This window comes from Rhipicephalus microplus, chromosome 6 (genome assembly GCF_043290135.1).
Source record: "Rhipicephalus microplus isolate Deutch F79 chromosome 6, USDA_Rmic, whole genome shotgun sequence".
Taxonomy (NCBI): Eukaryota; Metazoa; Arthropoda; class Arachnida; order Ixodida; family Ixodidae; genus Rhipicephalus; species Rhipicephalus microplus.
Genome location: NC_134705.1, coordinates 27,584,730 through 27,597,067, shown reverse-complemented (window position 1 = coordinate 27,597,067; position 12,338 = coordinate 27,584,730). Strand labels below are relative to the sequence as shown.

The following is a 12,338-nucleotide window of genomic DNA, read 5'->3' as shown; positions in this document are numbered from 1 at the left end:
TGAACTCCTACCAGAACTGCCAGCACATGCAACACGAGTTTACTTATGCTCTACTATGCAGCATCCATGCCTGTTGGTTGCCTGTGTCGGGCGTTCTGATGTGAGTTGCTGGAATTTCACTACTGCCATCAGCCCTTCGCGTTTATTTATGTTTGCGGTATTTCATCACAAGGCAACAGAAACAGCAGAACAACAGCCTTCCGTAAGGGCGCAATCACCAACGTGAGACATCTCGCACGCAAAGTAAGATACTGGGCGAGAGCAACCTTACAGGCACCTGAAGGGAAGCGGAGAAAATGTATACCCACGAATCTTGCCACCAGGGGAGAAACGAGCACTAGTGTTTAAGGCGGAACTTTAGCAGCCAACATGTATCATCGCTAAAGTTGTCGTTTCTCGCATTCAGAGTCACAGCCCGAACATTGCTGGGGGCGTTGCTTCCTTGCAATGCGAAGTCAGCCCCTTGAAATACGCTGCCTGCACGTATTGCTTGGTAGTTCGTGTCCTGGGTCGATCAGCGCTCTTCTATGAGACTCTATGGTCACGCCAAAACGCCGCACCGTATAACCCTTGATGATTATTTCCCAAAAAGAGACGCTGCTCCCAGTGCACACTTAACAACTGGCGAAAATGAGAATGCCGCTTGTCACTGGCAGGCAGCTTCATCGAAGTAATGTGCCAGTGGCTGGCGTGGAAGAGCACTTTAGGCTTTCAGTATTTTTGGCTTTTTCTCGACTATTTATTAGACCACTTCAATGAGCGCTTTAAAAGGCATCAGCACACCTTGAAGATGCTTTCTTCGCTTCTGCCACAGAATATTCTCGAATATGCCACCCTTCTCACTGCCGAGGAGTTTACTAACATGTACTCGAACATTACCTCAACTTCAGTATTGCAAGGAGAGTTAGCAGTATAGACTGCAAAATACAAGCGAGAGAAGCGAGAAATGCCTAGCATGTCTGCGATGCAAGCGGTTGCCAATTGCCCAGAGATATTCTTCCAAACGTGCACCATCTTCTAAAGATTCCGGCAACTCTACCAGTGAGCACAGCTGAACCATAACGTTTTTTTTTTTTTTATCGCTGAGACGCCTAAAGTTGTCCCTGAGAGCTACAACAACAAATTAAAGATTTTTTGGCATAGCTCTCTGAACATTCATCGTAAAATACAAGGCCGCCCGGAAGACATCCTCTCTGTTCTTTAACGGCAATGTAACGGCTTCAGCTGAATGTGTGTGTATATCAATCATAGGCAGTAGCTCAATCAAGGATGAAAGTTAACAGAAGTTATTCTTGGATTGAGAAACATAGTTGTTAATGATCAAATGATAGGGTTTGACATCCAAGAACCACGATATGATTACGAGAGACGCCATAGTGGGGTGCTCCAGAAATTTCACCACCTTTGTTCTTTAACATGCACTTTGAAGTGCACGGGCCTCAAGCATTTTCGCCTACATCGAAGATACGACAGGCATTTGATCCCGCTACCTGCAGGTCAGCAATAGCGCACCACAACCACTGCACCACTCTGGCAGGTAGTAAAAAAGATGGTTTTGGTAAAATCAGTATAAGTCAATTTTTGTCCAGCTGTAAGAAAGCAAGTTCAACTGTATGAGACATATTGCTGAAAATCACTTTGACAGCACGGCAGACTGATTCCGGTCTCTCCCGTTGCCCATTTCTTGCTTTTCATTTACACCTTTCACTTGCAGACATGGTTAGCGGATAATAAAGGTGCGAACAGCAATGGATAATGTATCTCTCAGGATAATGTTTCTCTCAATTGAAAAAGATAATCAACAATATTCCGCTATATGTGTCTGTTTGCAGTGTCAGACATTGCTTGCACAGAGTTTCTTTTGTTTCTTGTAAAAAATTATGGTGTATTGCTTGTGAAACGGGATTTATTGGCTTAAGTAGTACTTGTACAGCAGGTCTATTGATGCGGAAAGCGGGCGGCAGCAACCAACTCAAGAATCACAGCGCTCAAGGCAACCGCTCGCGCTCAACTCCTCTCGCTAAAGGCGTGACCCACTGCGGCACATAATCTCTTACTCTTTACACTTGAAATTTTACGTGTTAACACGCCCACCCATGTTTCTCCATTCTGTGCATTTCTTGTCGTGCGTCATGTCCCTAGTTGCAGATATCGCTCGGTGTACCCTTCTAGTCATGTCAACGTAAAGAAACGAACAGATGAAGCGAATCAATATATATAAATTGTCATATAAATATTTTTTCAGCTTTATGCTTCTTATTTTCACGCTGTTTGCCGCAGTGCTGAACAAAATAAAGCTTGTGCTTACTACAGCTGCCCACACTGCATTACTCATTACGCTGCTTTAGGTTTATGACCACCATCTTTTTATTTATGGGCATAATTACATGAGTATTTGAGTAGGCTTTTCTAAGGCTGCAATTAGCCTGCACGTTTTTCTGTGTTGCACCTTCATCACTAGACAATACTTCAGAGCGCCTTGGTCGTCAGGGCATAATAAAGATATGTAGAAATATAATGTACAATCGCATACAAGCCGAGTTAGGTGTATCAACCGAATATTCAGTGGCGCGATTGCCCGTGGGTGCGTGTGTGTGTGCGTGCATGTGTATTTAGATGTTAGCAGAATGTGCAAAGGTTCAATAGAAATGATATTTTCTGGCTTGAGTATATCTTAGCACACATACGAAGTGTCGCACTGTAATATACTTGAACGTGGCCTATCAGAGCTTGGAACTGTGTCTGGCTATTTCCATTAAAACGAACCTCTGCCTATTGAAAATTATCATAGTGATCGACTCTGGCGAGATATGTTCTGGCGGGTACAAGTATGACCATTGCTTCAGCATTATTCCCGTCGCTGAGCCAACTTAAAACAGTCGCAGCCGAGATTCCTGCCCAAAAGCACACAGAGTGCTAAGCCTTGAGAAACACTGCAACAAATTTTTACGTATGCAGACAATATTGATTGTAAGAGTGCCCAGCATTGATATCGTGATAGTAAGTAGCAACACTTAGCTTCTAAATCATGTCAGCGTGAAACGACGAAAAAAAAAATAAGTGGCAGGAAGGGTGTTGGACGAAAAATTTCGGTGAGGGGGGGGTGGTTGAACTCCCCCGACCCCCCTTGGCTACTGATTGACATAATAGGAAAGGGGGCACTGTGACAAACCTTTGTACCCCTCTCCCCCTTGAAGGAGAACCTTGAGCACGCCTATTCTCCCCTCCCCCCTGCCAATTAGCATTTCCTTTCCTGCACAGCAAATATTGCCTATAGTCCCCACCACAAAGCCATTTCTTTCTGTTAGCCAAATTTCAGAAATTCCTGGCAATCTCGCACGGCCATCTGATGGCACGCGATGCCAACCTCAAGGAGCATTTCGAACCTAGTGCGGAGTCCTGAATATGCAGCCGACGCAGCGACTGGCATAGCGACAAAAACAGACATAAGCGGCTGTCTGCGATGAATGTGTACCACGACTGGCTACTTGGCAAAAACAGACACAGCTTTTTTGAGATGCGGTACGGTCGCAGAGAGCCGATCCTCTAGTGGCTAGTTGCATGCAGCACTTCCCCTACTTGCCATACACACCGTACTAAGAAGCCGCTTGCGCCCACTCCGCTTCAAAACGCGCATGGTTGCGGCGAGAAAGCTATTACATTAAGACGGTGATGCGAGCTTTCTGTAAGCGATGCTCTAGTGGTCCTGGAAGCAGACTGAGGCGCGTTTGGGTTGTCACCTAATGAAAGCGTGCAGTATGGTTATAACAGCACTCCCCATGCTGTCTCGGTGCCCGCGATGCACAAAGCTTAATGCTGCGACCGGGAACTACTTTTGTTTCCGCAAAGTGATGCATGCTGAACACGGTCCCGTATAACGATTGAGGCGGTAGTGATCGGTGTCTCTGTGCGCTCAGGCAGTTGCCAGCTATTCAAAGCGTGCAGTAGGCTTAAAGCGACACTAAGCCATACACGGTAGGGTTTTTACCAGCGATGTCATACTGGTGCGCTTTTCAATAGTCACCACGTGCGCTTTTCAATAGTCACCACATCGCCTTCGCTTTGGGCCAGTGGTTACCAGAAAAGGTACCACTGCAATCTTGTGGAAGTGGGAATAATTGACCATCTCATTTCATGCTCGTACAACTGTACGCAAATGTAACAGCGCAAGTGTACAAGATGGCGACCATCACGCGACATCAGCTTATATGCCTGCTCTCAACATTACTTTTGGTTCCAAAACCACCTTCTGGCACAGCAATGGTGCAAATAAGACAAAAAAGACCATTTTAGAGCAGTATGGCACAGTAATTTTCATTTGGCAAGATTGGCGCAGGTTTCCCACCACTGGAAGCAGAATCTAAAGTGCTGAAACTCTTTATTGGGTAAAGCTGTGCCCAGCAATCGCACTTCAAAACAACAGAGATGGGAAGTCATTGGTAATGTAAAAAAAAATCACAGCATATACAGGGAGTGAATGATAATGAGTGGGCGAAGCGTGCGTCAGCCCGTCCAAAGCCCGTCAGCCATACCCGCTCTGGAGCAGGTACGTGCCGCCAGTGGCTACACACGACAATGGAGGATGGACAGACCCACACCTTAAAGAGCTTCGTCCCTAAAACTGATCGGCCGCAAAGTGCGTCATCTTTTATACATGCATGATATTATATTTTTGTGGTATCCCAGATGCTTGAGTACAGTCTGGCAGGCACTCAAACATACGTGTTGGGCATTCAATGTGAGCAGAACAATCACCGTCATTTGCAAAGCAGATTGCCCGCAGCGGTGGTCTAGTGGCTAAGGTACTCAGCTGCTGACCCGTAGGTCGCGGGATCGAATCCCGGCTGCGAGGGCTGCATTTCCGATGGAGGCGGAAATCCTGCAGGCCAGTGTGCTCAGATTTGGGTGCCTGTTGAAGAACCCCAAATGGTCGAAATTTCCGGAGCCCTACACTACGGCGTCTCTCATAATCTTTTGGTGGTTTTGGAACGTTAAACCCCAAATATCAATCAATTAATACAAAGCAGCATGCAATATGAAGCACAGCCTAAATAAAGTAATAAAGCACATCACATAAAATTGAGTGAGAAAAAGTCGCCATGAAATTAAAAAAAGGTATGTGTGTCACTATGAACGTCATTTACACACTAGGAATGAGTATTGAGCAATACTCAAATTTATATGTACAGTCAACAATATTAATTTTTGAAATGCTCAATCTTTCAAACATGCTCGATAACTTTAAGCTATTCACACTACTGCCATGTAATTGCAAGGCAAATGCGTAAGGACACCTAAACCTTTTGACGCTGAAACATTTTGTGTTCAATATATTGACTTTTTTGCATTGACATCCTGGCATCTATCAAAGTGACCGATCCAAACATTTATTCTAGACATCCCGGTACCACAAGGGAGGTTTTTGTGCACCAGTTTAATGTTGAGCGTAGCTCGCTATGCGAAAGTTTTATTCTACTATTGTGTGCTTTACCATAGTAGGCTCAGCTGCCTGTTAAGGTTCCTTCTGTTCAATGTGCAATGTAACGTTTTCATTAACTGAATTTATTAGTGTCAGCAATGTTGCCACCTTCGTCAGACTCACACAGTGTGCATTGTGTGAGCCTGACGAAGGGGCATGAAAGGGGCACCTGCCAGCCAAATTACAATTGAGTGAGTGTGACAATCTGTGGAATCAAGTTAGTTATGCTCCAATAGCACTTTGACTTGGACGAGTTAGTACATACCCGAATAGGTTTAGCCCAATTTAGGAAAAGACGGGAGGCACACAGAACACAGATGAGCGCTGTGTGTCTCACATCTTCATCTCAAACATGTTAAACCTACCTAAGTAGTTATGCTCCTTACACCAGCATACTGAATAAGTGCCCCTGGTGCTTGTGAGATTGCCCAGAGAATCCTAGAAGATGCGAAAGGCACCTTCACAACAAACCCACTGAGTTTCAAGTAGGACTAACAGTTGGGCGAATTGATAAGGACGCATAATTTTAGAACGGTGCAACAAAAAGCACGAACAGATCTGTTCATGTGGTTTGTTTCGTCTTCCTTGTCGTGCCGCCATTCTAAAACTATGCCAATGAACGTTTCCACTGGCTGCATCAATAAGCCCTTCCTGCCGATATTACATGTGGAAAAAAGTCAGACTCAACTGTTTTTCAAGGCAAGTGGCAGGGCACACATTGTTGGCTTTGATGTTGTTGGTGATGCTGCGTAGGCCAGCTTGCCACACCTGCAGGAAAAATGTACATATTGCATGGCTGTATAACACTAACAGCACCCTATCTTGAACCAGTTGGTGCATCGTTACTTGAAAGATGTGGTGCAAGCTTAAAAACCGAAAAGAACGAAGAAGAGACCGAAAGAGTGCCAACTCACAACTAACTTTATTTTCCTGAAGCATTCACTTTATAAAGGCTCTTGCAGGACATGCATAGAACTATTTCACTCACTGTGCATGCAGGAAAGAACAAACAAGGCATCAAACTCTTACAACCACAGTGTCTGTGAAAGAGCAAAACCAAATAAATCCTAATGTAAAAGCCTACAAAGAAAACAAAAAACCTTGAACCTGTGCACCCTTCAAACCTCAACGAACTTGTGAGAAATAAAAAATAAATATTATACATGCACTTTGCAACAAAGCCAGCTAAGAAACATTTAGATCCAACAGTTGGTATTCATAATAGTGCAACAAAACCAAAGGCACGCTGAGGCAAGAATCACCTATCGGATGTGAAAAGCTTCTAGCACCATAATGGATAACCTAAAATAAGTCTTAAACTCTCAAATTATGCCCAAGACAAGCAGTTGCACTTTCGACATTGCGTTGAGCGGCAGGAAAAGGCACGGAAGACATCCTATCTGGCATCCTGACTACACACGCACACCAATAGTGAGCAAGACGCGCATGGGACACATACAAGCCAGGACGCATGGAATTGCTCTGGGCACATTTCTAGTGAGAAAATTAAACTAATGAATTTGAGCCAGCGTGGCCGGCATTGTGACATGGTGGAGACGGGTGAAGAAGTTGCGACAAAGAGAGGAAAGCAGACTTACAAGAAACAGGCAGAGTTCCGAATTTGCAATGAAATAAGAGAGAGGGGCATTCAGCGACCTGAAAACAAACCTTAAACAAAGAAACCTTAAAAACAAAGAAATACGAGAGGAAGGCACGTCGGGTACTTGCTTGAAAGGTCCAAGAAAGGCGCAACTTACGCGCAGCGAAATTTGGGAGAGTAGCCTGCGGGCACAAAGAACAAATAATCGCACTATGGTACCAGGGGGCTTCTGTGGAGCCGCTGACTTTATTATTCGCGATTCATTCTGTTTTTACGTTTCCGCACGAGTGCGGAGGGCATGCTGAGCGGAGTGGAAAGTGAGCAAGAATAGGTCCTTAACAAAGACAAATCGTGAATTATCAAAGTCTGTGGGGTAGCATAAGCGCATGTACTGGAACGATATGACAACAATCCAGGCAAGACATGGACGCGGACGATCAGGTACCGTCAGCAGCCGACGATGTTGGCAGATTGTCTGGTAACTCTAGGCCAGCTACGGCAACGAAAGTGTGGCAAGATCAGCAATCAAATACTGAGGGGAGACTAGTCAGCCGACCGATCTTCGAAAGATCAATGGCAGTGTGAAAACATGATCCTCATCTGGCGATGCAAGTTGCTCAAAGTAGCAGGGGAAAGAAGGATAGAAGGGTGCGTTTGAAAAATGATCAGGGAGAGCAACAACTAAAGGGCTGCCGAAGCAGGATTGGCATTTAACAATGAGAATCTATAGGCACATTGCCAATGGCTCATCGGTGGTCGAAAGTGGTGTCCCGGGTAGTCATCAGAGCAACGACTTCATTTGCTGTAACTGACCGATCGGCGGTGCTCAGAGCCTTTCCTTGTAAATGCGATTTTGTGTCATTGAAATAACAGATATTTCCATGGTCATGTACATATCGTTCATTTTAAGTGAAAGGTTGTGTTAAGTGGGCCTGTTATATGTGGGCATGAATGTATATGAACATTCTCGACTGGTTTCTACTGTCGCTGTCATGATTTGGGTAATGTCAAAATCGATAATTTTGTCTCTGCGCATCATATCTTTTATGCGCTGGTAGAAAAGCATAAACAGGGGCAACGAATGCGGCTGAAGCAGAAGTAAAAAGGGCCGAGCTATCTCCGTTGCACAGAGGGCCTACGCGATAACATCCGCCTGTGTGCCAGGCCTTCCATCAGTTGCTACTCAAGCAGAGAGGAACATGCCACCCATATTCAAAGGGCATGAACGAATGCAAGGTGGGGGTGGGTTGGCTTTAAAGCAGCAACTGTGCACTTTGACTTTAGGGCACAATCGCTGGTGTGCGCACTGTATCGGCAGGCATTGGAGACGGCTTATACACCAATTTACATATTGTCTTTTTAACATGATCAGACTGACCAAAACATGCTTCGCTTCCTGGAGCGGCCATAACGGGTGTATGCACTGAGCCTTTATCGCAAGCTGGCCACCTCATATGAAAATGGGTTGTGAATTCCCAGCTCGAAATAGAAATAATTCTCAACTGGAAAGCCATTTCCAGCTGCAAATATAACTTCCGAACTGGGACTGGAAAACTTAGAGCTGGAAATGGCTTTCCAGTCGGGCATCATTTCCACTTCCAGCTTGAAGTTTTTCAGTCCCAGTTTGGAAGTTATGTAACTAAAATTTTTCCCAGCTTAAGTTGCAAAACAATTTGCTCAATCAGCATGAAATTCGCTTTTTTGAGCAAGGAGTGCTATAGTTGAGCAAAAAAATTGCAGCTGCACGAAAAATTGCTCTAAATACAAGTGACAGGTTTCGGCTACCTAAGCAATTCTATATTTGTTTTGTTTTTTTTAAACGCTACTAAAATGACCCCCCCCCCCCCTCAGTAAAGCAGGCTGTGCTTTTGAGAATGATTTGGAATATCCATCCCATGGCACGTAAAATACATTTTACAACAGGGATCATAGGTGCTCCTCGTACGGCTGGGTTCCAGAAAACAAAATGAAAAAAAAAAATGTGGCTGAGGCAAAATGCACCTTTATTTTACCTTTGCAGTAGCCGTGTCCCCAGCCGACATGGCATTGCAAAAGGTTACAACTGTAGACATCCAACCGAGTACTTGCTCAGTTCCTGATTGAGCCGTTGTACCAACAGCTAGTGTATAAACAATAGCAGTTCCTTCCTTGCGAAAAAAAGGCTTACTTTTAACCTTCACAATTCACTGCCACAATCGAATATGTATTGGTGAACTTTACTAGCTTGCTCTTTCCTATGCTGCGACCATGAACAATGCTGCACTGCCGCAATTTTTTTAGACATCTTAGTAGCAAGTGCTATTCTCATCGCATTATTTCTTGGTGATTCCTAACGTTATTCCTAAGTAATGGCCTATTCTATGTTAAAAATAGAGCATAAACAAGTTGTACTTTTTTTTTAGGGAAACATCATCATGCAAAATAAGAACACCGACCAAGGTGAAAAACACAAAACTTAAAAAGACGTTTCGGCTCCCCACACGGGAGCCTTCTTCACAGCACTGTGAACAAGGCTCCCGTGTGGGGAGCTGAAACATCTTTTTAAGTTTTGCGTATTTCACCTTGGTCGGCGTTTTTGTTATTTTGCATTATGTTTGTCCCCGACCAGACGGGATTCCGTCGGACTCTTGACTAAACATCATCAACGACAACGGCCTAATACGCCAAATAAATCAATGACACCATAGTTTCCTGCAGCACAGGACAGCTAGTCATGGAGCGATCTGTACATGTGTGCGCTCGTTGTTTGCTAGTCTAGTGAGTTTCCTTGAAGAATCCCATGTGACAGTTGCATAAAAATAGCTATTTTCGGTCAGTTTTATCTAGAGAAAGTGTTGAGAGTGATGACCAGCACGTTCAAGTGGTTTTTACTGCTGCACTGTGTGTGATGTATTGGATTGAGTGCTGATCAAGGGACATCGATTATGAAACTATGATTCTTCCATTTGGAGATGGGTTTTGCAACTACAGTCGATCCCGGATATATCGAACTCGAAAGGGATGGTGACACAGTTCGATGTATCAATAATTCGAAATACGAAATATGCGTATAAGGCCTAACTTAAAGCATTCCTTCGCCTTAAAGCAGCTCCTTCGACCGCAACAGCATTGATTTACGCAGAACGCTGAAGCAAGCTTTGTAGCACAGCGAAAGGTTGGTTAGCGGCGGCAGAAAAGGCATCGGCATATTCATAACCGCACGGGTACACTTCTGTGGCATCGGCAACGGCAGCTACGATTTCGGCATCAATGCAGTGAGAAACAGCTAGGTCATCACCTGCATGCACTGATGAATTCGCTCACTGCCCGAGGTGAAAGTCACACATATTAAAACCTAATGGCAGCTCCTTAACCAGGAGACATGCTTTTAATATTGAAATTGCATTTAAAGAAAAAGGACACGGAAAACTTGAATTCTGATCCCATAGCACTCATGAGCTCAAAAGATAGAATGGGCATTTACTAAAAGAGTGATTGCAAACGCAGATGTGCTGGTGAATGCAATTACGAAAAAGCTCTTCTGGATGAAGATGCATAGATAAAGGATACTTGTGTAAGAGTGTCAACGTGTTTAACATGTGTTCTTCTGTGGTCGCGAAGCATGAAAAATTAGATTGCTAGTATGTCCAGAAATAGACGGGAATGACATTCTGGTGGCAAGCGGTCAATTATTAGTGAAAATTTCTTTAATTACGTGCAGTGCGGCTCTTCTAACTAGCTATTACCAGTGCTCCTCGATCAGACAACATCCACCGATGAAGAGCCGCCACAGTTACACGGTACCAATTGGGATAACCATAACGAGCCCCTAACTTCTGAGAGCCTGTTTTGCCATTGAGTCAACTTGCACAACAGAAGTTGCGTCTGCACTAAGCATAGCATCGTAGATTACTTGGGACTTACGCAACGCCACGTGCTTGTGACTTTGGTCGCCCCGAGAACAAGCTGCACATGCTTTGACGAACCAGCATGGCTATTGCCGATTTGTCAATTTCTATTGATACTATCAGTATGGCACAATAAAGATGATTTGGTGTTCTTTGGTGCAGTTGGTGCATTACAGTCGCTGCAAGGTGCTGCAGTTTTTTGTGCTCCCTTTTTTGAGCTTTAGTGGCGCTACCAACAAAGTGAAATTTGGAGCGATTTTCAAAGTGGAAAAACTAAAATTTCAGAGCAGAGTAGAATGCCTTAATATGTATGTCATAGCTCTTTAGAACGAATGTGTATAGACCATGTAAATAATCGTTTGATGCTCCCCTTACAATTTCTTACAGGCCCTGCAGGGCGTGTAAGGTATTTTGAATGAATTAATAAATAAATAAAAGAGAAATTCGTGCTGTCAGACACATCTCATTAGCAGAATGCGGTGTTGGGCGAGTTGGTGCACTACCTAAAAATAAAAGTAGAGCACAAAAAAGACGAGACACAAGAGACACAGGTTACTGTCTACTTGTCTCCTGTGCCTCGTTTTTCGCTCTCTACTTTCATTTTTAGATGTCTCATTAATTAAGGTGGCTTGTTAGGCAAGTTGGTACATGGTCTTGGTGAAAATACCAGCAACACCAAAAGAAGGCAGACGCAATCACAACAAAGAGACAGATTGAAAAACCTGATGAAATTATTAAGTAGTTCCTCCTGAGTGAAAGATAGATAAGTGGCGCAGGACTGAAACACCGCCAGTATGTCCCGAATGACTCTCGTGAGGCAGTCATTTGGTTTAATATTTAAAAGAATAAGAAAGTCATCTACGTATCTGAAGATATGGGAGACCCAATCATAATTTAAAATGGTACACACATTGCTGTTAACTTTCACTAGGTAAATGTTACCTAAAATGGGTGCCACACAACACTCGACGCACACTTCATTTTCTGCAAAAGCAATTTGCTGTTGAAAAAAAGACACGGTGCGGGACTATCAACTGACTTTATTTCGATGAAATTGCAAAGAAACCAATATGAGCACGTGCGCGATCACACATAAAGGCCCCTTATCACTACATGCTAGAATCACTGTCAATATACCGAAGCTCTTCGGCATTCGGGAACACAAATCACACGTTCACACACTTATCAGGACCAAGTTTGTAGATCTCAAATGCTTTAATAATTTCATGCTGCTTCTACGCATCAGCCCTTTCACCCACCAAAACATTGCTGAAAAGAGGGTGGCAAACGCATGCCTTGCAATGAATTCATAGATTTCCCCCCATGCCTGCAGGAAGTAACTTGGTGTGCTCACGCATCCAATCATTAAGAC

The 12,338-nt window shown here is 44.1% G+C and overlaps 1 protein-coding gene across 1 annotated transcript in view; it reads right to left on the bottom strand.

The window, feature by feature from the left end:
* norpA (no receptor potential A) overlaps positions 1-12,338 on the bottom strand; it is a 553,315-nt gene that overhangs the window by 431,237 nt on the left and 109,740 nt on the right. Inside the window, exon 7 of the mRNA XM_075865873.1 lies at positions 6,168-6,247. Coding sequence (XP_075721988.1) covers positions 6,168-6,247 — 80 coding nt within the window. The remainder of the gene's footprint in view (positions 1-6,167; positions 6,248-12,338) is intronic.